Source organism: Nanorana parkeri, unplaced genomic scaffold, assembly GCF_000935625.1.
Source record: "Nanorana parkeri isolate BGI_ZX_2015 unplaced genomic scaffold, ASM93562v1 scaffold2, whole genome shotgun sequence".
Taxonomy (NCBI): domain Eukaryota; kingdom Metazoa; phylum Chordata; class Amphibia; order Anura; family Dicroglossidae; genus Nanorana; species Nanorana parkeri.
In genome coordinates, this window is record NW_017306270.1 from 1,634,846 (window position 1) to 1,660,551 (window position 25,706).

Sequence of the window (25,706 nt, forward strand, 5' to 3'; positions counted from 1 at the left end):
AAGCCAGGCGGTGTGTAATGACTTGCCACCTGGCTTCCTGATTAACCGGGAAGCCGGGCGGAGTGTAAAGACTCGCCTTTCGGCTTCTTGATTAGCAAGGAAGTCGTCTCCATGCTCCCTTGTCACCAGGAACAGGAGCAAGTATGAGTACTCGCCCAATGTTCCCGATGCCTACAGGGCTGGATTTACTCTCTCTGCTGCCCCAAGGCCAGGTTTCTCAATGTTCCCTCCTACCCGCTAACCTCCCCCATGGAGAATGGCAGACCTGCAGGTTGCACACAAGCCAGGATCACTTGTACAAAACAAGCGGTGGCTTCCTTGCTGTACATTTAGCTCTGCTTGTCCATAGCAGGGCTAAAAGTAGAAAACAACTACCCACCCGGCGCCCGGAACTGCATGCCCCGGGCATCGGGAGATAGGAATCCCACACCCCTGCTGCCCCTCTACTCCATGCTGCCCCAAGGCCGGGCCTTGGTTGGCCTTGTGAGAAATCCAGCCCTGTTGACAAGCATCATGCTCAGAAACCTGAATGATAGAGAAGTAAGCTTATCAGTATGCTCATTTTCCTTTCACTGTTTACCAACAGGCTGGGATGGCTCCAGGGCAATCTGGGCTCAAAAGCAGTGGGTTGAATGATGCTGGCCATCAAACTGGACATTGTGGCAGAAAAAAAGCACTGCAGGACAAATCTCTGGATTAGTGTTATCTAGTACATGAAAAGCTGGCTATGCCTTTTTATCTTTCAGTAGACTTTTAATTTTTTTATTTTGGCTGGAGTTTTGCTTTAACTAATAACCAGGTTTTCTTGTGTATAGTTAGCCAAGACATAAAGGTATATTTATTAAAAAAAAAAAAAAAAAACTTGGCATAGCTATTCGCCCAGCAAAACTGCATGAACATTCATTCTGTGCAAATGACCCAGCTGTTGTGAGAACAGGGCAAAAATTGAACGTACCTAAAGCCTATCTCCGGGCTAACAAAAACCCTCCCCTTGCAGCGAGTCTACCACTGCACTTACAGGGTCAATTGCTCATTCATGCCTAGGGGGCCAGAGTAAAGTAGTTTTACTTACCTGATCCCCGTTCCTCTGTTGGTTGGCGTTCTTCTTTTCCCCCTCTGGCACATGGACTATCCCTTGGCGTCCTCAACTTTAATACAGGCTTATTAACCCTGCATTAGATGTGATGACATCAGCGGAGAACGGAGGCAGAAGGAGGATACAGGTGTTATCTTTGAGTCAGTGGGAGTGGGGATCAGGTAAGAAGAACTGCTTTACTCTAGCCCCCTAGGCATAAACAAGTAGTTAACATTTGCAGTGCGGAATAAGCCCCACTACAAGGGGAGGGTTATTGTTTGTTTCAAAATAGGATTTTAGACTATTTTCTCTAGTGGAATGTTCTTCAAATGTTGTGGACAATAGTAGCAATGATTACATGTATCTGCTAATGTTCATCAGTGTGTTTTTTAATTGTTACATTGTATCTCTTGTTACTAAGATGTTTTTTCCCTCCAGCACTCTCTAGAATTGTTACATTGAATCTGTTGTTACTTAGATGTATTTATTCCCTCAGTCATTCTCTAGTATTGTTACATTGTATTTCGTGTTACTAAAATGTATTTAGTTCCTTCAGTGTTCTCTAGAATTGTTACATTGAATCTCTTGTTACTAAGAAGTATTTATTTCCTCCGACGTTCTCTTGAATTGTTACATTGTTATTCTTGTTACTAGGATGTATTTAGTCCCTCTAGTGTTCTCTAGAATTGTTACACTGAATCTCTTGTTACTAAGATGTATTTTCCTATGACCCACAGCTCCATTTAGTGGCCATATGCAGTATTTTCCCGGTTCACTACTGCCCATTATATTTGACAACATAGAGAAAATACCCCAAGAACATTCAATTTTGCTTCAACAGCCGATGAATGTGTACAGAACTAATGTAGATGCAGTTTCACTAGATAAATAGCTATGCATTGTTTTTCTTTATAAATAGGCTCCTTAGTGTCGCCATGTTATACCCAAGTAGCTACTATTGGAAGGAGTGCAAGCAGCAACTATAAAGTATCTTTCCCATTGTCACTGTCACACTGCATCGCATGTCAACTACTATTTCAGGTTGACTGTATTGTTTTTCTCCTGCAGTCCCTGTGGGTTTTATAAAATCATGTCACACTCCCCCTTTGCAGCTGAAAGAAAACAGACTAGGTCAAGATTCTGACCCATTTGTGGCGTCGGCTGTTTTTTTCCTAATAATAAGTCCTGTTTACATGGAGTTTCCATTAGAGTATTTCTGAGTCAATCCTAAAAAGATATTCTGAAATATGTATCACTTTTCTACAATGGCTGGTTGGTTTGTAAGGAAAGCAAATTCCACATTTTATGTTTTTAGTTTTTTACAAGTGTATAAACTTATATTTTCATTTGTTTTTTCTTGTTTTAATTTGTAAAAAAAAAATTCATTTTACAGATGAACGTTTTATACAAGGTGCTTGCATACCATGCTGATCTTTGAAATAAAAACCTTAGCACTTCCAGCTTGCATATTGACTGCCTTTGTGCAGCTGAAAGCCAGCACAGATTTGTCTAGCAGGAGAGAGAAAGGGTTGTGCCTCTCCTCTCGCTCATTTACATGTCTGCATGTGTAGTTTGATATCTTGCTATTCCGGTCTATATAGAGCATAGGCCAGGGTTCGGCAGCCTCAGCACTGTGGTGAAACCACAAATCCCAGAATACATCTGCCATTTGGAAAAATGCCTGTTGTTGTCAGGGTCTTGCAATGCCTCAATGGACTTGTCGTTCCATAATAACTGGACTGCCCAGGTTGCCTACCCCTGGCATAGGCAATTTAAAGAAGAGAAGTAAGCTAACTTGGTGAAGAGCAGCAAAGTAGCTACATCATGTTGGCTTCAAGTGGTAAATACTGGTCTAGATCCTCTGTGTCACCTTTGGTAGGCATGGGCTAACACAAAGTGCCCAGTCTTCATCACAGTACCTCACTAAGATGTTTGTTTTGATCTGAATGATGCTCCTGGGTTGCAGCCTTTAAATTTGTGTCCCTGCTAATAGATAAAAAGCTGAAGGACAACCAAGAGCAGGACTATATTGTTAGGCAAAAGCCTAAACCAGATATCAGGGTAGAATATTAGCAAAAAATCTACCAAATATAGTCATGTGGCCATATAAGATTAATTACGTCACTGCACCCTGCTCCTTTACTTATGTGCCACTGTGGGTGGGGAATTCCGCCGACTGCAACTGTTGGTTGGCAGCGGAAGGAGCTTCCTTCTGTTTTCAGACGAGCTCAGATTTAGACCAGGTTGGTCCAAGCCTGAGCTCATCCCTAGTGATGATGTAATGCTGGCTCTTCACAGTTTGGCATGGCAGGATGCCAAGAATGAGAGAAGAGATGAGCAGGCGCAGCTGATGTCACAAATAAATAACTGTGATATCACCAGAAAGAAAAGGCTATGGAGGATGAAGAAGAGATTACCAAGGTACTGCATACTTAGTTGTTACATAGCAGGCTTTACTTCCACATTAAGATCTTCAAGAAGCTCTGCCAATTCTTTGTAAATGTTGCTGATTGACCCAAGGCCAACATTGGCGGGGCCTTGGTTGGCCTTGTGGAAAATCCGGCCCTGCCTGGAATGAATATACCCAGCAGGAAAGATGGCTGCATGGCAGCTGGCTGAGTGAACAGAAGACAGGTAGTCTCCCAAGGGAGGTATGTGAGAAGAAGTCACAGAACCCCTGTACATGTAATTCTAAAGAACTAAAAAGACATACTGAGACTAAAACGTAGAAGACACATATCTGGCATCTGTCATAGATCCAGCATCTGTGGCCCATGCAGACACATGGATTAAAAACGCACTTACAGAAATGCTAACTAAACCATCTGGAAGGAGTGAGATCAGACACAAACTAAAAGCACAGCAGATGACAAGAGAATGGAGAGTACAAAGCAACAAGGAGTGGCTGACTGTCAGATGTGTAGATATCAGGTCAAGTTGAAGGGCAGAAGTCACATTTCACATGATGGCGAGGACATCATTGACCGTTTTCGCAGCGAGCAGGACTGAAGAACGTTCAATAAGGAATTTGAGCTGAGTAAGTGTATTGTAGGTAGAAAGAGGAAAAGCAAGCCACATTCTTAAATCAAGGTGGAATCACAAAGTATATAACTCCATAAAGAATATAATGTATTGTTTCTTCAATGCTTAGTTCTGGAGTGTTACAGTAGCAGTTGATTGCTACAAATGTATAAATGTACAAGGGAATAGCTAAATTTAAAGGGTCAGTTCACCTATATAGAAAAATATCCTATGTAGTCCCTAAACACCATTCTATAAACACTAAACTGATCAGATTTCACAAATAAGCATTTATGCTGTTTCCATACCTCTACGTCATTATTAGTGATGGGCTGCATGTTCGAATCGAACATAGGTGACTTAAACATAGCCTGTTCTAGCGTTCACTGAACGCCGAACATTGTGGGATGTTCGCTGTCTGTTCGACCACGGAACATCCCACAATGCACTGCGCCCTACGAAACTGTAATTGGCTACAGTCTTGCACCTGACCACAGGTCAGGTGCAAGATTGTGCCAATCAGGGCTGAGTACACATTTAGAGCCATGATTGGGCAAAGTCATGATGACTCTGCCCAATCATGTTTCACAGCTAAGTACCTGCAGCACACTATATAAGACAGCTGACACCACGGCCATATGTAGTGTGTTGAAGGAGATAAAGAGAGAGAGAGTTCTAGTAGAGTTAGTGACAGCAGATTTATTGAGATAGAGAGTTATTACAGAGTTATATCATAGTTATAGATAGTTAGATATATATTAGAGTTCTATATATTAGAGCTCTATATATCAGACTTCTGTATATATTAAGAGTTCTATATTAGAAAATCACTAAATTACCAATACACAGTTACCGGCAATTTAAATGTAATTTTTTTCTTTATAAATGTAATGTTTGCTTCAGCAGGTTCTATACATCGTACAGATCCGCCTCTTTACAGGCAGTGAAAGGTGACCCCCCCAGGCACCATATTTAAAGGAATTTTTCATTTTTAATGTTTCATTTTAAGTGATGTTAAATCACTGCTCCTTTCAAAATGGTATTTTTAAAAAGTGTTTTTTTAATTGATACATGTGCCCCAGGGCAGTACCCGGATCCCCATGCACTTTTTATGGCCAATAAATTGCATATACGGCTTCAAAATGGGGACATTTAATCTTCTGAGTTCTACCCCCATAGACTTGCATTGAGTTCTAAGTTCGAAGTAGAACTTTTTCCATATTCGAAAGTTCGAATTAGAACCGAACACGGGGGTGTTCGGCTCATCCCTTGTCATTATTGCAAGGAGTGAAGCCTGCCCCAAATATCCTGCCAGTTTGCGTCCTGTCTACTTTTTAGGATGGACCAGCCAATAGGACAAGCACCTCTTTGTGGTACTGGAGGGAGTTCCATCCTTCTTCGGATCAATGTGTAGTGTGCTCTGTCTCCTGTCACTGCAGATGAGCTTAATGGCTGCTGCCAGAAACAGGGTACACTGGGCATGTGGGGTCCCGAAGATGCAGGGTGCTTCCTCCAGTAACGCTAGGGAACGCACATCCTAATTGCTGGCCCATTCTAAAAAGAACTAACCCTTTCATTTAGAACCTTAGCTAAACTTCCCCACTTCCAGATGTAAATCAGAGCCCTGTAACACATAATTAATACCAAGCTTACATACAACCACCCCACACAATATAATAGAAATGTGAGCTTGGAAGAATTACTAAATAACTCAGGTAGAGTATACCTGTTACTGGAAAAGGCATTCAAAGCATACTAAAGACAGGCTACAGTCACTGTTCTGCTGAAATGTATTGGCCCGTCTCCTTCAAAAAAAATCAATTGAGTAATTGAGTTTTGTAGAGCATATGGGGACACCAACCAGTGGCGTCACAAGGGGGGTTTGGGGTGTGCGGCCCGCACCCAGGTGACACCATTGGAGGGGTGACAACAAAATGACTGACAGTCATTATGGTGTCACCCCTTCTAAAAAGTCGGGCACTCGGTCATGGGCCGAGAGCACAACAGTTGCAAGAGAGAGGAGGGGACCCGGTGGCATACCTTGTCCCACCGGGTGAACGTCCCCTCCTCTCTGTGCAGGTATCACCAAGATTCTTAAAGTTGGTGTCAGGGGCGTCTCGAGGCCGAGTGTCACCCGGAGTGGGTAACAAGTGACACCCCGCTGTGACATCATGCAGGCGCTGGCTGGTGAGTGTGCTGGGAAACTTTTTGCTGTTGTACCAAGATGGTCGCGCATGCATGATGATGTCACAGCAGGGTGTCACCTGTTTCCTGCTGCGGGTGACACCCGGCCTCGAGACGCTCCTGACACCAACTGTAAGAATTGTGTCTGTTTCACACTTGCAAATGGGGCAAGAATCACAAATTTGTCAATGAGACTCATGCAATCAACTGCAGACAGGAGGCTACAATGACAGCTGCCACCACCTATAGCTGTTTGCAATCATTTTGCATGTAATCTCACATGCTGCGATTAATGATTGCACCTGGATGCAAACAGTCTGCCCTTTATAAGATAAAAAAAACAGCTGCAATATTCACCTTTAAGCTACAGTAGAGTCATGTCAGCAGTACGTCTTTTCTTCCACTAGATGTCCTCAATGGCCAGAAACATTCATCCCATTTCATCTGAGCCCAGGCTGTCATGGATCCAGCCCGAGCCAATTACTGGACAATAAAAGGAGAAACAGCTCAGTGATGAGCTCATCTATCAGGGGCGGATCCAGAGTCTATTCTCGGGAGGGGCACTGCCAGAAAATTAAGTTTTGCTTACAGAACGTTTAATATTTTATTTAAGACGGTTTCCCGGCCAACTATAATTAAGCAGGCCAAACATGCAGCCGGCTTCCTTGGCAATCCGGAAGCCGGTTGGTATGTTATTACCCGCTGCCGGCTTCCTGATTACCCGGGAAGCCTGCTCCATGCCAGTGGAAGCACCGGTATTGGTACCAAAAGCAAATTATCGGTACTCGTACTTGATAACGAAAAACCAGCATTGGTGCATCCCTAGTTTTGATTAAAACTATTTGTTTGTATTGGGACAAGTAGATTGTCATGAAGGGCAAGTAGATTTGGCCCCCGCTTTAGCCCTTGGACAAGTCGTTTTAAAAAAAAAATTTGAACACCCCTGATTACACAACAATGCAGAATAGCATCAGCTATAGAGGACTACAAATCCCAGCAATAATACATTATACAGCAATGAAGACTGCCAACAGCTATAGAGAACTACGATTCCCAGCAATACCACTATACAGCAATGCAGAATAGCATCAGCAATAGAGGACTACAAATCCCAGCAATACCATTATACAGCAATGCAGAATAGCATCAGCAATAGAGGACTACAAAGCCCAGCAATACATATTACAGCGATGCAGAATAATATGAAGCTCTAGGTTCGCCACCTGATGTCACCAGTGTCTCTTGATGGTTGTGCAGGCTCTCACCAGGAGTCCAGAGAGTTTCACAGGTGCAGCAGAGGCGGCTCCCTAATTAGGCTCTCAGGTGGCCAATGCAGACTGTCAGGTGATCAGTGCAGGTTCTCTGCTGGTCAGTGCAGGACAGTGCCCGACTGCCCGAAGGGTCAGTTCACCCCTGGCTGGTGGGATTCAGCAGTGCTGTATAATCATTATACAGCACTGCTGAATACCACCAACCCAGCTACAGTCCCCCAATCCCCCCTTTCCCCCCCAACTTGCCAGCCATCACCCACAGTCTCCACAACCTCACCTACCTACATGCAGGCTGCAGCACATCTTCCTCTGTGTCCTTGGCGGCCAGTGGAGGGGAGGGGTCACAGGAGACTGAGGGTCCTCACGATGACCTAGGATGTGGCTGCCTGGCTGTGCCTGCAGAGATGGGTATAGGCTCCGCCTCCACCAGGCTCACAGTCACTTTCAATGACAGGCAGCCGCCTGTTTCATTCGGAACATACAGCTGTCCCTCCTCCGTGTCAAGTGCTGTTTCTTTCTCTCATGTTCCAGCTCTGCAGTACAGGGACTGTAGAAGGCTAATACCAGGTCCTTACACTAGTTACATCTAAAAATACAATTAATAAAGTATTAATGATTACAGAGCTGCATTATTTTGTGTTTCATATCTACAGTACATAAAGCTTAGGTTTAAAATGGAACAAAATTCCACATGGGGTGGGTTTTTGCCATAATGTGCTACTATGCACAGCATATAATGCAAGGTTGTACCCTCCAAGCAGTGACAGATCAGGGCTCCTATTGCCTCTCTACCTGCCGCTGTTGCCCTTGCTGCTTCAGGGTTCTGTGCCAACTCTCTCTTCCCATTGGATGCCCACTGATGTAACTCCTACACATGTGCACAGGACTTACAATGCCCTAGCCCCCAGCTCTATTCTCAGCATGATGATAATGAGCTGGGCTGTAGACTGCATGGCAAAGGCACCATGTGGTGTACATTGTAAAAAAAAACTGCAAGGAGTGTAAGAGAAAGTTCATTCAGCAAAAGATTGCATGCTAAAAAAAAAGGTTCCATTCAATTTTCCTTTGCAAGACTTAAGCTCCGCTTTACCAGTACCTGGATGCTGCAGGAAATTATTAGACAATTATTAGACACGGCAAAACACATTTTATATTAAACTGTAACGCAAATGCTAACAGAACAGTAAGCCACTTTGTCTAATTAGCAAATTTCTACATGTCCAAGTGCCCTTTTGTAGTTGAGGGACTCTCTCTAAAGCAGTTGTTAATACTCTAATTATGAAAGGGTGAGATTCATTAAGAAAAGGTATCCAGATTCTCATAAATATTGATATACAGTACTCAGATAAATACTGAAAATACAGAGTACAATCGACTAAAGGTGATCATTCCAGGTTCCTTCGCCAACTAGAAACAATCTAGCAGGATTCAATACAATTTTGCATATTTTTAGTTGTTACTGAGTTTTAAACTCGGTGAATATTCTCCTGGGAGGCTGTAATAAGAATTGATTATGTTAGGGGCTCAAATGGCTATTGGATCTTACCATTGTAGCACAAGATATGGTAACTGCATACGGTACAGCCGATAGAATACTGGCTATGGTTACAGCCATAGCCATAAATTATTAGCATCCTACAAACCTTTGGTGAATAAGTCTAATAGTTTCAACTTGAATTAGGTTTATTGTAAGTAATGGCCAACTATTACCATACCAGCCAATTATTTTAGGCTAATTACGTAAACCACAAGAAATCAGTAGTCATTAACAGACCAATAAATGAACATTTCCTGACCATTTTTCTTCTTCAAAATTAGTATGCAACTGTTACAGCGATATTTACTTAAGCTGTCTATTGCAAGTCTTGACCATATGCACCTGATAACTAAGATAACAGCACAAGGAGGAAAAGAAAATCCTGGCTCTTAGAGAAAGATAATCACCATTGCTTAATGAAATAAGAAGACGGACTGGAAAATGAGTTGAAATCAGCCGAGCCCAGGAAACTGCAGATGTCATGTTTGGTACCATCTGGGAGATGCGAGAGTCTCTGGGATACAGAACATAGTAAGTGAACTTTGGAAAGCGTCTTTGTGTGTTGGCAATGTGGCAAAACAGCAATCTCCTGCCTGACAATGAAAGCAACTGGAACAAACACATTGAGTTGTTCTAAACCAATCTCAGCTGCCAGATGTTTGGGCCCGAGACCAAATGTCTGTAATAGAAGTAATCACGAAAAAAAAGGGAATGTCAGCTTGTGTGGACCAATGAGCATCCCATGGGTGACTGGAACTGCAAGAGCAAACAGCAGGATATATGTCACATCCTACAATATGTTTTTTCAGTTTAAGTATTCATGTGACTTGTATTCATGAAAGAAAAAATAGGATTTTTGTTGTATTCAACATAAGTTCCTTTTCTCTGTGTTCATTGAAGGACACAGTGGAGATCCTGATTGTAACGGATCCCCGCCATCTGCGCATGCGCAACCTGCAAGTTCCCGCACGGCTCGGGAATGCGCCATCCCGCGCATGCGCAGAAGTGGTAGATTACCAGCACGAAAACGCGCCATAGGAAGTGACATCACTGGCCCTATATAAACCCAGCAGCAGTACCACCATGTTGCTGGTTTATCGTCAGCTAATCCCTGTTCCAGTGTTTTGTATTATCTAGCTTGATCCCTGTGACCCGGACTTCCTCGACTAACCTTGAATTCTGCCTCCCTTGACCTCGGAACTGTTATTTGACCATTCTTCAGCCTAACCCCTTTTGTAATGGAATTGCCCGCTCGGAACTTGACCTCGGCTCGTCTCATAGGATTACGGCTTGCACGGTTCTCAACACCACTGGCACTCCTGCCACTTGTCCCACTGGGCTCTGTTCCCATCATCAGAGTCTCCCAGGACACGAGGTGCAAGGGAAGCCTCCTCTCACATCCGGTCTCCCAGAAGGTACATAACACTGAGCCTTTGACCAGTGGTTTCTAGCACCACCTTCAGGTGTAAGACATCATTCAAAGATTGAAGATCTCCACTGTGTCCTTCAATGAGACCTAATGCCTGTAATGGAAGTAATCACGGAAAAAAAAGGGAACGCCAGCCTGTGTGGGCCAATAAGCATCCCATGGGTGACTGGAACCGCAAGAGCAAACAGCAAGATATATGTCACATCCTACAATATGTTTTTTTTTTCAGTTTAAGTATTCATGTGACTTGAATTAATGAAAGAAAAAAAAGGATTTGTGTTGTATTCAACATAAGGTCCTTTTCTCTGTGTTCATTGAAGGACACAGTGGAGATCCTGAGCCTTTGATCAGTGGTTTCTAGCACCACCTTCAGGTGTAGGACATCATTCAAAGATTGAAGATCTCCACTTCAATGAATGGAAGAGAAAATCAGATTTTTTTTGTACTCACCATAAAGTCCTGTTATCAGTGGCTATTGAAGGACACAGCAGAGATCTTGAATCTCTGACCAATGGTTTATAGCACCACCTTCAGGAGTAGGACGTCAGTCAGAGATTGAAGATCTCTGCTGTGTTCTTTAATGAACAGAAGAAAAAATAGGATTTTTTAAAAGTCTTTTCTGTGTTGGTTGAAGAACACAGCACCCTCCCCTCTAGTTGTGATGTCCGTCAACAGTTGTTATTGAATGCACTACTTTGTGACAAGCTGAGTTGCCTCTAGCAGATAGAGGAGTTGGCCACAAACAGGGGCTGACCCTAGGCTGTGCTTTTGTGTTTGTGCCTATTGTCTTATTCTTGAGAGTGGCACTTTCCTATCGGTCAGAGATTAAAGATCCCTCAGAGATTAAAGATCGTATCCTTCAATGAATGGTATAGCAAACAATCATTTAGTGGGCTGTTCATGCCTGAAATCCTGACTTATTACTGGCTCCAGTGCATTGCACAATATTTCCCCATGCCACCTCCCACTAATTGGCAAAATCATCAACATCACCTGCCCTATTAGGTACCAGTATGGCTTCAAAAGATGTCAATACCTTGGTTTGTCTGGGGAACTGTCCCTAGAATGTGCTTTTGTGCCTATTGTCCTACTCCTGAAGATGGCGCTATAGTCCATTGGTCATAAATTCAAAATCTCTGATGTGTCCTTCAATGAGTGAAAGAGGAAACAATCTTTCAGAGGTCTGATCATGACTGCAATCTTGACTTATTACTGAGCCCAGTGGATTGCCCAATATTTCCCCATAACACTACCATTACCCTACCATTAACATCACCAGACCTATTGGGTACCAGTATGACTTCAAAAGATGTCAAGAGCTTGGTTCTACTTTACCTTTGGATAGCTAGAAACAGAACAGCTGAAAAAAAATCATATGGATTTTAGAAGGATGTTATCGTTTTTATTAATATAAAAGCGGCAAATCACAAATACACAAGCTAGGTAAAACTAATGAGATTGCTGCTGTTTTTTGCTAAACCACAACATAGAATGGAGGTCCAGTTACTGACAATGTTACCTGCACATCATCTGACACATTAGGTTGATTTCGCTGCTGAATTTCAGGTTCAGTAATGCAGAGAATCCGGTTTCAATGTATTTTAATTATTTAATTATTTGAAGATCTAGCCCCATATACACATCATTTGGTTAATAATCCCCTAAGTGTATAGCTTCTGCCAGTTCTACTATGGCCACCTTAGGTCCCCTTAAACAGGAGTTGACTGTCTTCTGTTCCAGCTCTATTTGTTGCCATTTCCTAAAAACAAGTCCAGTACCCGAGATGCCACACACAATGCACGTCGTGCAAGCTTGGGTATTGATACAATGGCAGTTTGGCAGCTCAATTCTGCCTGTACCTCCAACCACCATTATATGTCAAGGACCAGCTTTCAATAGTGCCAAGAAGATTGAAGTCTAATTTGGGCAGTTGGCTAAACATTGAATTAAATATATCTGCCAAAGAATTTGTAATTTTAGTCTGCCGTTATTGTGATTGATATATCTCTGTCTGGGTGATCACTCTGCTACTTCCTCATTTAGCATTACTCCTTCCAGGATCAGCGTCCTGCTCATTGGACAGAGATGATAGTGCTAATTCATAGTAAAACAAGCAGACTAGAGGAGGAGAGGTGTCAGGGACCCAGGGGGGGCCGTTCCTCACCAGGCTCGCCAGCGCGGGCATCGGACGCAGGCTCCTCCTCCTCCTGGCAGGGCATCTGGCGCCGGGTTTGCCGTTGCGCATGCGTGAAGTGGGCGACGCACGCGCGGTATGCAAGCTGTGCGCGCAGTGCGCCTGCGCCACTCTGCGTTCCAGGTGCTACTTAGGCTGGGGGAGGTCTTCATCATTGACCACTCGCCTCTCAGCCCTGCTATTGGCTACTGACTGAGGAAGCTTCCTGGTTGCCCCGGCAGCCAGGGGGCGGTCCTGGGTATATAAAGCTGGTCAGAGCCTTGACTCATTGCCAAGTTATTCTACCTCATGGTGAACACCCAGCCCCCCTGTATGAACCTGCCTTTTGTGATTGATCTGACCTCCTGGCTACCGACAATGTCGCCTGACCCCACGCCGGTGAACTTTGCTGCCTGCCTCGACCCGGACCCGGACTGACTATTCTTTTGGATTGCCCTTTTGATACCTCGCTCTTGCACTTGCTTTCGTCCCTGACAAGGGATTCCACTCCCTGTCCAGCCATCCAGCCTGACAAGAGGTGACAGGAAGCTGCACTGCTGAACCAGAAAATATGCAGGTCATCTACCTGGCAACACAGCATGAATGCAGGATGCAAATCACATGACCGGCTGTGCAGAACCACAACTCTTTTGGCAGGTAAAACAATAAACACACATGTATTTAACAACACAGTGTAAAGACAGACAGTGTAAAGGCGGTTCTGGTGGCGCACATTGCCAGGAACGGGGTGCTGGGGTGGCAGTTGCCAGAAGCTGGGCGGGACGCTGGTCAGGGGGTTGCAGGTTGCTAAGAGCTGCTCTTAGCAACCTAGGATGCTCTGGCTGGAAAGAGGGTGGCAGGCAAACCTGCCCCCCCATGTGACACAAGGAGATGCTGCCTGAAGCAACGCTGCCTCATTATAGAGACGACCTTGTACCTACCGTGGCGAATGTTAAATCTTTGCTCTGTTGCAGAGCTACGGCCACAGCTGTTTGACAACACTTTTGGGTGTGTGGGTTAGCATGTCCTCTGCTGCATGCCGTGGTTTCTTCTTCTCTCGGCAGGTAAACCACAGCCGGCAGAGGGGGACATGGCATCTGACCCAACCAGAAGAGACGAGTAGTAGCGGTGGCTGTACCTCTGCTACATGGGAGTCACCTCCAGAATAGTAACTATTTTCTTCTTTTACAAGGTGATGCCGTCCTGACCACTGTAGACTGGAAACAAAGCAGAATTTAATATTAGATTGCGGAAAACTGCTGTACTCAAATCCGGTAAATGTGAAGTGATATTAAAAGTTAAAAGGTTATTTAGCTATTTCAAACGCTGATGAAATCACTTACAATGGATGCTGCTCCTTGTTGTTTCAATGTTGAAAGTAGGATATACATGCTTATATTTTCTTCATTCAACCTGCGGGCTGATTGAAGAAAATATTACAGATTCTCCCATTCACGGTGAACAGCATGGATACATAAATCTCCCACTGTGCACTTTGTATTCTGACAGCAGCCATTGGCCACTGTCAGAATGCCTGAATGGTGCATGCAGCTCATTGGCTGGAAGCATCGTTCAGTCGAAGATTTTCCAACATGTTCCTTCGGCAAAAGTCGATCTATTGATTGACCTCTGCCAAAGGAACAGGGTCACCAACAGAGTGAATTTCGCCCGAATCAGCTGTATTTCGCTCCATGCGTACCCTACTTTAGTTTCCTACAGAATCATCTTGTTCCCTGAATCCTGGTTCTGATATCCCATTTTAGGATGGCTCCTTTCCCTTGCAAAGTGCTATAGAGCCACCCTTGTGTGTGTCTCTATAAACACATATCAAGTCCATAAACCTTGCTGCACTCCTTACTGGTCTTTCCCAATATTAATGGGTGCTCGCAATGACTGCGGATGGCACCGCTCCAGATACAACAGCAGATAACGTTTGTCACCAGCACTCCAATCCAGAGATTCACTTTAGTGTAAATCCATTTTATTGGCAAAAGTCATAAAGACAAGCGCTGTATTTGTGCTTCTAGAAAGTGCATGCTGTGACCTACTGTATATATAAGCACTGAGTGGCCAGATTATTATGACCACCCCATCAGTACTTCGTTGGGCCACGAGATGACTTCGTTGGGCCGCCTTGTGACTCCACGAGATGTTGAAAGGTGATGCAAGGAATCTGAGAGAGCTTAAGAAAAATATCTATAAAAAAAAAAAGTCTGATACTTTCGGGACAACAAATTGAAAACTGAATTGGAAGAGAAAGAAGGGACTGAGAAAATGAGAGTATATTAGAAATAAATCAATTTCTTATTAACTGAAACCAAGCAGCATGTGGTAATGTAGAACGTGGCATGTAGAGAATTACCACAACAAGCTACTTACATCCTTTGTCGACCATTTCACAAGGTCATAAATAGCATCCCCCATCAAACATGGTTATAACAAATCTTGCATAAGTCGACATGATTGAGGGACTGATGAGGGAGGCGTATTTTAGCCTTTGCCTTTAATTAAAGCAGATCTCGTCTTATGCTCATACGTTTTGGACTCAACTATCCACATAATCATAAACCAATACAGATTCTAATGGAGCAAATAAAATGTTGGAAAAATACATTGCTGAGACTGGCTACATAATATGTACTTTTTATTACTTCTATTTTTGACCCGTGTGTTTCTTTACCTTTTTGAATAGGAAAACCTATACCAGGTTTATGCTACACTGAAGGGGACGTCAATATTTGCGCAGGGTAAATTACGTGGATGTTTCTCTGTTACTTGATCAAATATTCCTTATTTCTGCAAATGACCTAGACTCGTGCTCATTCCCAAACAAGGAAAGTTATGAACCTAGTTAAGTAGTTTGGATTGAAGTTCATGTGCTGAACAATGGAACAAATGCAATTACTGTAGGCATTCTGGGGACCTTCAAATAAATTGGTTCTGCAAAAACAGGAGTGCTGGGACAGTTAGTTTTTTCAATGATGACATGAAGTATCTTTTTTGTTGGTTGACTCCTGGGTTAATATTACGGTGCTATACTAATACAGAGATAATGAAGCCACTTTATATGAAATATCTGCAGTATCCAAGCACAGAGTAACGTTGAGAGCTCTAACACAGTGTTTGACACTTGTGCATTATATAGTTACATATACTGTAGTTAGACATGTTGAAAAAGACACAAGTCCATCATGTTGAACCAATCGAGAAAAAAACAAATAAACAAAAACACACTAAAAGCCCAGTACTGGTAGGCTTTAGTACATCGGATTTATTGTCCAACAATTATTTGACCCTAATTAATTTTTAACCTTCCCTAAATCCTTAACACTTAACTCTAAAACCTGAACTTAACCTTGGACCTTAACTAGTTCCCTACTCTAAGGCCCAGCACTAGCTATAAAGCAAAACCTGACCCTGACCCTAACCTTGAACCTTAACCAGTTGCCTAACCTGAGCCCCAACACTAGCTGTAAAGCAAAACCTAACCCTGACCCTAACCTTGAACCTTAACCAGTTGCCTAACCTGAGCCCCAACACTAACTGTAAAGCAAAACCTAACTCTGACCCTATCCTTGGACCTTAACCAATCCCCCTAACATAAGCCCCAACACTAGCTGTAAAGCAAAACCTAGCTGTGACCCTATCCTTGGACCTTACCTGTTCCATAACCTAAGCACCAACACTAGCTATAAAGCAAAACCTGACCCTATCCTTGGACCTTAACCTATTCCCTAACCTAATCCCAACACTAGCTATAAACCAAAACCTGACCCTGACCCTATCCTTGGACCTTAACCAGTTCCCTAACCTAAGCCCCAACGCCTATAAAGAAAAACTAAAATCTTTCTGCCCAAAAAAATGATTGGGAGGTAGAGTTTTCTTGGCAGAAGACACATTTAAAGTCTCTTTTGCTAAAAAAAAGGTTTTCCCTGGCTTCTGGTGATGTTGTTTTATTTTATGTGCATGCACCATTAGCGTTTATCTTGGCTATATTCTTAAAATGCCAGGAATATAGCTGAGTGCCAGAGACCATGCGGTTGATTTACCAAGGCAAAAGGGCTGTTCACTTTGCAAGGGAATTTCCAGTTTGCAGCAGACATTTCCTTAGCTTAATTGAAAGTGAATTTGATGAAAATTCACTTTGCAAACTATACCCGATCACGTGCAAGGAAAATTAAAAAAAAAAAGTATGGTTTGCTTGCAGGTGATTGGATGATGGAAGTTAGCGGATTGGCTTGCTCTTATCTGCTCCAATATATATATAAAATGGAAAATTTCCTTGCAACGTGAACAGCTTTTAGTAAATCCATCCCAGTGGAATTCGGACAGGAGTCTGGACCTGTCATGGCTGGGAGAAAGCACAGTAGGAGGCAGATGTGACATAATGTGCAAGCACGCTGTACATACTTGCACACTGTGTGGATAGCTCACCCCCACCAACGTGGGTTTAATTCTGCTTTAAAGGAGAACTATGGGGTTAAGGCTTTTCCTCATAGTTCTCCTTAGGGTAAACTTTTCACACCCAGCCTTCCTTTATAGGGTACTGAAAGTATCTTCAATGATTGCAAAAGGTTCAATTTTAAATGTTATTTGTGCGGAAACAAAAATCAGCTGTTCAGATAAGCTGAGTATTCCAAACTGCTTCTTTTCCACTGCTGATTGCTTTAAAAAAAGAGACCTAAAATCACCTAAAATTCTTCTTTTTTTTTTTTTTAAAGGAACAAAACAAGAGCCGCAAGTGTCCAAATTCTGGGGTACACACTAGTTCCTGGGAACATGGGATCTATTTAATAATTGTATGTCATAGTCAGAAAATCACACATTTGGGTAAGACGCCAAAAAAACCCATTGAACTGCTTGATTTTAGTACCACCTACACCTTCACCTTGCTTTCTAAACATAAGGCCGCAAGTAAACTCACTAAACAATTAGAAAAACACTGCGTCAGGAACACCACTAAACAGCTTATCTATTCATTATCTGATGCCATCAAATAAACCTCATTAAATTGCTGGGAAGGTTAGATTAACACTTTTTCTTGCAACTGCCAATTTATTATTATCTAACAACTTTCCCCCAATATACAACTTCTTTACACCTGTGCATGATGCACTGGGGTTTCCAGGTTCGAAACCCCATCAGGACACTATATGCAAGGAGTTTACATGTCCTCCCTGTGCTTGTGTGGGCTTCCTCCAGGTATTCCCCTTTCCTCTCACACTGCAAAGACATGCTGATAGGTTAATTGGCTCCTGTCAAAATTGGCCCTAGTATGTGTGTGCAATATAGACCATAGACTGTAAGCTCCTTGAGGGTAGGGACTTATGTGAATGCACAAAGCGCTGCATGAATTATCAGTGCTATATAAATACTTGTAATAATTCAATAAATAAAGCATGGGTGCTGGTAAGCTAACACGTGCCTGCACCATCTGCACCATCAAGACCTCATGCAATGTACATTCCTGTTACTGTTCTCCGTGTTGTGACACGATCCCTTCATTCACTCTTATACTGTCTATAAACTAAATAACTTCTACAGGTTATTATATATATTCATCCAGATTTCCCACAGGGCTCCATAGAATAACCATACAGTACATTGCCTCTTCAAAGTATAGCTTACAGATAGAAAACAATCCTAATACAATAAGCATATGTATAAATGTAAGTGTAACATGATCCCTTCTTATGTCATCAGCCTTTACACTGACTCTACTCTTAACTGCATGACTTCTACAGGTTACTCTCTCTCTCTCTCTCTCTCTCTCTCTCTCTCTATCTCTCTCTCTATCGATCTATAGAAATATATATATGGAATCTTTTAGATAACAAAAAACAGTTAAGACCGATATCCTTGCCCTGGCCTGTCGCTGTGTTGTGGAAATGAAACAGCTAATTCACAAGAAAACATCTTGCCAGTTTCAAAATGAAGCCACTGGAATGACGAGGAAGATGGTTCTTAGCCCAAAGCCAAAGTCTATAATGACTCATTAATTATAGCAATAGCAAGCAAAGAGCATATTTATAAAAGATACCTTACCATGCTGAGTTCATGCACTACATGTCATATCACCAGGTTTCTTTATCATTGGTTAAGAACATTGTTCATGAATTGTTATTATTTGTGGTTACAAATGCATGATACATGTTGCATGTTATCATGCCATGGATCACTGGTGGGTCCAGCTGAGCACAAGGTAAGCGACATTAGATCCTTGGCTGTCAAGAGTCAATCACAGTTAAGTGTTTTTGTTTTGCATATCTAACTCTTTTAATGTATATCCTTTCACTTTATATCTGATTCGGTTCATCTTTTCACGTACGGCTAAAAAGCTTAACCCAATACATAATATTACCTACAGACATGTGACTGATTTGGTACACTACATAACAAGCTCTGTATTGAACTCTCAACTGATGCTCCTAGTTGAATCTCTTGTGAAAATGTTCATATGATTATGGGAAAAGGATGTTTGTAATATCTCCAGAACATAAGCAAAGTTTGTCAAAAGTCCTATCCATATGCACTACCTGTCCCAATAAAAAGTCACTGTCTGGATTCGGCTAAGCGAAGAGGTCAGTGCCTTCCATTGGATAATAGGTCTAGGTTCAGCAACATTATGTCCCGGAAAATGAGGTCAGTTGCCTACCTGAATATACTGAATGATCAGTTTTTTCCCATCAATGGATTTTTTCCTTCCCTGATGGCATGAACATATTCCAAGATGACAATGCCAGGAGAGAGAGAGAGTGGTTCAGGGAGCATGAGGCATTATTTTCACACATGGATTGGTCACCACAGAGTACAGACCATAAACCCATTGAGAATCTTTGGGATGTGCTGGAGAAGACTTTACTCAGTGGTCCGACTCTCCCATCATCGCTACAAGTGGTGAAAAATTAATGCAACTCTGGACGGAAATAAATGTTGTGACATTGCATACGCTTATTGAAACAATGCTACAGGGAAGGTGTGCTGTAATAAAAGCTAAAGGTGATCCAACAAAATATTAGAGTCTGTGACTTTTTCTTGGCCAGGAAGTATACATTACATTATCTTATTCAAGAAGCAAGGTTCAAGAGACCACTAGCCTGGAGGAAATGCTGCTTCAGGCTCCCTCCAATACTGTACATATGAAAAGCCAAGGCATTTAGTTATGTAATCTGCTAAGGGGAGGCTCACAATTCAGGGTAATTTCTGGTTCACAATTCAAGGAGGCTTCAGCAGAGATGATGTGAAGAAATGTCCAGTTTTTTTATTATGCAAGCTACACTGAATGGAGGCTGAAGTGGCTTTTCCCCTAAATGTTGTGACATTGCATAAGCTTATCAAAATATTGCCATGGTGAATGCATGCAGAAATACTAGAGTGTCTGATTTTATACAGTATGTAGAAGACTTGAGGAAGGGGGCATAAACAAAGCTTGCGTTGTTTTGATTTAATGTCAATGGGCTGAATCATCCATGGCTTCCACTGGCACTCTAGTTAACTGATCTCTGCACTTTAATTTAACTTTCAGATCCTTCCATCTGCCACAGCCATTACAAAAGGGACATTGCTCTTGTTTCTAAACTTTTTTGGAGAATTTATCAAGAGGAGAAAGGCTCCCTTGTTTGGCTTTAGCATAACTGTGCTAGATAATAAATGAAGAGACTTTGCAACTAAAAGAGTATTGATCACCTCTATCACCTGAAAGAGATATAATCTGCCCATACCGGAAATATCAGTTCTGGAGACACTTTTAAAGTAAGTGGTTGGTGACATTACTCTGACCTTCAACCTATTTAGGGTTTGTGATCACAGTTAAAGTATCTTCTAATCATTACTTGTGGATACTTCTTGATATAGATATATAAATAAAGAAGATGTGACGTTCAATACTTTGAAAGCGCAGAGAACTCACAATGGCATTATATAATTACTCCAGATTCTGAAAGTCTCATTGAGAACATCTTATTCTATCTAGTTAGTGCTCTGCTGCAGACCCCATTTAACTAACTTTCCCGTGTGTCAGAACGCTGGTCCTTAGACATAAATTGGACCCTGTCCACCATGCGATAAATTTTCTCGACCTAGATTTCACCTTTCACAGTTCAGGCCCTCTATTTTAAGCTCTTATTAAAACTGCCCAGGACTTACAATATGGCAGCATATGATTTATATCAGCATTCTTCTTTCGAGCATTTGCTCCTTATAATGACCGGCAAACAATACTGGACATGCCCTCTGTCCGTGTGTCCCACAAATGATACATAAATACTATTTAATTACATCAAAGCCTAAATGAGTTTCAAACAAAAAGCAATAGAGCGTAACCCTTCGCTAAGTCCCTGGAGATAAGCGCTAATTTATGAAGCCGCTTTGACACAACAACACCCTTAAAATATTTGCATTATGTAAAAGTGAACCAACAGAACCTTTTTTTTTTAATGTGGTGAGAGCTGTGGCAGCTTCTCTGAGGTCCTGAGACTTGTCAACTGAACAATTACTGCTGTATAAGCCTGCATGGCAGATCGAGAAACACTATTAACATATACAAAAATCCCTACCATCCCAATGTTAAAGAACAACGAAGCGTAAGATAATATTCCCTATAGAAGAATCCAAAGATTGTCACATGTGTAGTAACTGAAAAAACTTTATATGTCCACTGACACGTACTATGCAACCCCATCATGGGCACTGCAGTAAAACTTACATGAAGAAGTATCTCCATTATTTTAACAGCATAGAAAATCTGACTTCAACCTTCATAAATTCAGATGCTCATTCAGAGGACATCCATTATTCAGAGTAAATATTGGCAAAAGCCGACTGGCAAAAGATACCGCCTGCCTCGCCACTCATTGATATGATATGGCAGAGCAACGAAGTGCGGCTAAGCAGAGATAGGCGCCACGTAAGGCCTCCCCAGCCTCAGCAAGTTGTTTACTGTATAAATATTATCACCACGCAGCTATATGATTAGATAAATAATCCACATTTCTCATTTTCTATCCGTCCCGGGAACACACAATAAAACCAACATCGCCGCCTGCGTTGTGTAGAAATCCTCAGTCACCGGTACAGCTCATCTAATTAAACATGTTTGAAGTGATATTATGTCAGCATTTGCAAAACCCAGAACATGCATTGAAAGGACTACATTAAGCATTTATGCATCATAAAAAAAATGATGCAAAAATATTGAACATAATTGAAACATACATAAGAAGATCCACTGATGGGACCTCAGCTGCATCCTGTTGGTTTGGAAGTTCAATGCTTTCTAAGATAGCTATTTTCATCTGAAATATACTCTAAGCCTGCCCTAACATAGCACTTCCATCAAACAAGGATCAGAGTGAAGCTTTGTGTTATTGGACAGACATTAGGGAACACAGTGTAGCATGCAGTCAGTTCAATCAGAACTTATATTAGCATGAGAGAGTCCTATGGTGACACATGGTAGGAGGGGGGCACATTATTGCAATGTGTCTACCTGTAATTAGCCAAAGCAGCAGTCTAGCTCTCGCCACATCTATGCCAGCGCTGACAATTACCGGGCAATTAAACATTAAAATTCTTTTCACGTAGATAATGTGAAGACAAATCTCTATCGCAGATGCAGTCACAGCTCAGGGCTTACCTGCTTGTAACAAACTGCATTAACCAAGGCTACCAGCACCCGTCTAGACACCCAGGAAAGCTCATCCCCATCCACACACATGACACTCCAGGAAAGGCTTTCATTTTCAAATCACAAACACAAAAATAAAAGGCAATCACGTGTTATATCTCCAAGCTCTCGTTCAATGTGAATTATGGAACCTATACTAGGGACAGAGTTGTTCATGCATGCAGCTGGTAAATCATTTGACAATTATCATCTTATATTTGGCTCAGCACTTCCATCAATCATTGGGTGCATAGGAACACACTGCAGAAGAGTGCGAAATTACACCAAGACCCAGAGGCAAAGACCTAAGCCCAGACCAAAGACCTCTCTGTCTACAGTATACAAAGTAAATACAATGGTATAACATGTGATTGTGCAGTGCCTAGTTCAGTTAAGACCTGAAACAATGTGTAGACTAGCTTAGTTATCACTGGCATCAATGTATAGTCTAGTTCAGTTATCACTGGGAATAATGTATAGACCAACTCAGTTATCACTTGCAACAATGTATAGACTAGTTCTATTATCACTGGGAATAATGTATAGACTAGTTCAGTTATCACTTGCAGCAATGTATAGTCTAGTTCTATTATCACTGGGAATAATGTATAGACTAGTTCAGTTATCACTTGCAGCAATGTATAGACTAGATCAGTGATCACTGGCAATACTATTAACCTAGCTTAGTGATTACCCGAAACAATGTACAGCCTAGCTCAGTGATTCCTGGCTATATTGTTTAGACTAGTTTAATGATCACTAGCAATTATGTAAAGCCAAGTTTAGTTATCACCTGCAACAATGTATAGGCAATACTATATAGCTCAGCTTTGTTTTCACCTGTAACAATGTATAGCTTAGCTCAGTGATCACTGGCAATGATGTTTAGACTAGTTCAATGGTTACTGACAATAACGTATAGCCCAGATTAGTAAATACAACAATGATATATAAAATGGTTCAGTAATCACTTGCAACAATGTATAGATTAGCTCAGTAATACACTTGCAATAATGCATAGATTAGTTCAGTGATCACTGGCCATAATGTACAGTCTAGCCCAGTGATCACTTGCAACAATGTACAGACTAATTCAATGATCACTTGCAATAATTTATAGCCTAGCTCAGGGATCACTTGCAATAATGTAAAGCCTTATTCAATGATCACTTGCAACAATGTAAAGAATAGTTCAGTGATCACTTGCAACAATGTAAAGAATAGTTCAGTGATCACTGGCTACAATGTAAAGAATAGTTCAGTGACCACTGGTAACAATGTAAAGAATAGTTCAGTGATCACTGGTAACAATGTATAGACTAGATCAGTGATCACTGGCAACAATGTATAGACTAGATCAGTGATCACTGGTAACAATGTATAGACTAGATCAGTGATCACTGGCAATGTATATATAGATCAGTGATCACTGGCAATGTATATACTAGATCAGTGATCACTTGCTATAATGTATAGACTAGATCAGTGATCAATTGCAACAATAGACTAGTTCAATTATCACTGGCTACAATGTAAAGACTAGTTCAGTAATCACTTGCAATAATGTATAGACTAGTTCAATGATCACTGGCCACAATGTATAGACTAGTTCAATGATCATTGGTAACATTGTAAAGCCTAGCCCACACTTGCCATGCATGCAGAAGAAACACACCAGGAAGGGGCATTGTTACTTACAGGATTGAAGAAATGTGCCTGCAGCATCCTGTTAGAGACACTTGCAATTTAGAGTTCCCAACTTTCCCCTCCGCTCTCTCCAGCCTCCACCTCTCCTGTGCCTTATACAACTCTACCAAGACTGCCAAGCTTATGTAAAGTCTTGTGTAACCAGCTGACCAATCACAGCGCCTGCATGCAAATCTGTGGAGCTGGGCAACCAATAATGCTGCAGAAGGGGTGTGGCGCATCGCTGTGCTGTGATTTACAACTGGAAATTGTGGAGGATTCTCAGGCAAGCAGAAATCCGATCAATAAGAAGAGAAATCTATCGGAGAATTATCTCCCCCCAATCGTCCGATAGTCCTGGGACTACTGTCCCCTTCATTAGGCCGTAGAGGAAGCAGGGTGGGGGAGAGGTACTGTGTGTAAGGGACGAGATCAGGGTACCAGGGACAAGAACAGGATTTTCTTAATATTTCTCATCATAGGGGATGCAATGGATGGTGATGAGTCCTGAGCTATAGTGGCAGGGCCTATTGACTGTTGGGAGCATGGCATGCATGTAGCGCTTTCCCCTAAGTGTTTTCACCTGTTATTGGATAGTTTGGGGGTCCGCCAAGGAGGGAGATAAAAGCTGGGAGTTCACACAGGGATCATACTCCTAGGAAGGACTGCAGAAGACGGAGGTTTTTTACAGCCTGGAAGATTCTCTGCAGCATCAAAGTCTCCTGGGTTGAGCAAATTCCTCTGAACCTGTCTGTCCAACATGGAAACAGAAGGTATTGTCATGAGCTTCAGACAACTGCTGGAAAGAAGTGTGGCATTGTGGCTTTTTCCCATCTTGACCTCTGAACAACCTCCATGTGACACAAGAGAATTACAGAGAGTGGTTCATCCAAGAAGCACTAGACTCTCTCCTCACCTGTGCACCAGCCCTATCAGAAGAACTACTAGTGCCAGCAAGAGAAGCATGCCTGCAGCACACGTGGGATCTGCAAGCTCCAGTAACACTTTCCACCCTTCAACAAAAAGCAGATGGAGACTCCGCACAATGCCAGCTACCGATCTCCTCCACGCTCCATCCGGAGCCCACCGCTCCTGGAGTCCAATGAAGGGGAGATCAGTCCCCCAGCAATCAATGCCTCCACAGCATGTCAGCTCTTTTCAGAGACAGAGCTCCAAACAGCAGCCAGAAGTAACCTGTGTCTCACGTTCAGACTCAGTGCCTGTAACCCTTTCAGTGCCTGCCTGCTGCACAGTAACTGCAGCTGCTGCTGACTTTCTCCCTGCAAGACACAGTGCATACAGCTGAGCCGGCTGCTGCTGCTGCAGCCTCAGCAACCCCTTTCACCTTCAGTCTCTTATTCTATCCCTTTAACTCTCACCCTGCCTGCCTTTTCATCTGCTTCATTAACTCTTTCACGTACGTTCTTCTTTCATCAACCATTTGCTGCCTGTATCCCTCTGCATGACTTCTCCCTTGGATGTTTCAGCCCCTCAAGGGAATGACAGGTGTCTGCAGGATCCCCTTTCCCTGGTCGATGTTGTAACCGCAGCTGGTCCTTCTGGAATATCAGCAGGATCCAGAGCCCAACAACACAGACAAGTCGAAGTTGAGAGATTGCCTCTTGGTCCGCAAACAGAAGACCCAATTAGTGAGATTGTAGATGAG

The 25,706-nt window shown here is 42.4% G+C and overlaps 1 protein-coding gene across 3 annotated transcripts in view; it reads right to left on the bottom strand.

The window, feature by feature from the left end:
* The window catches only part of CRTAC1 (cartilage acidic protein 1), a 416,360-nt gene extending 392,187 nt beyond the window's left edge, over nt 1-24,173 (bottom strand). The window contains exon 1 of one of the 3 annotated variants that reach the window (XM_018563297.1): nt 24,053-24,173. In XM_018563297.1, the coding sequence (XP_018418799.1) occupies nt 24,053-24,079 (27 nt within the window). In that variant the 5' untranslated portion in view covers nt 24,080-24,173. The remainder of the gene's footprint in view (nt 1-24,052) is intronic. The other 2 variants (XM_018563372.1, XM_018563447.1) reach the window with 2 other exon arrangements.
* Between the last annotated feature and the right edge of the window lie 1,533 nt (nt 24,174-25,706).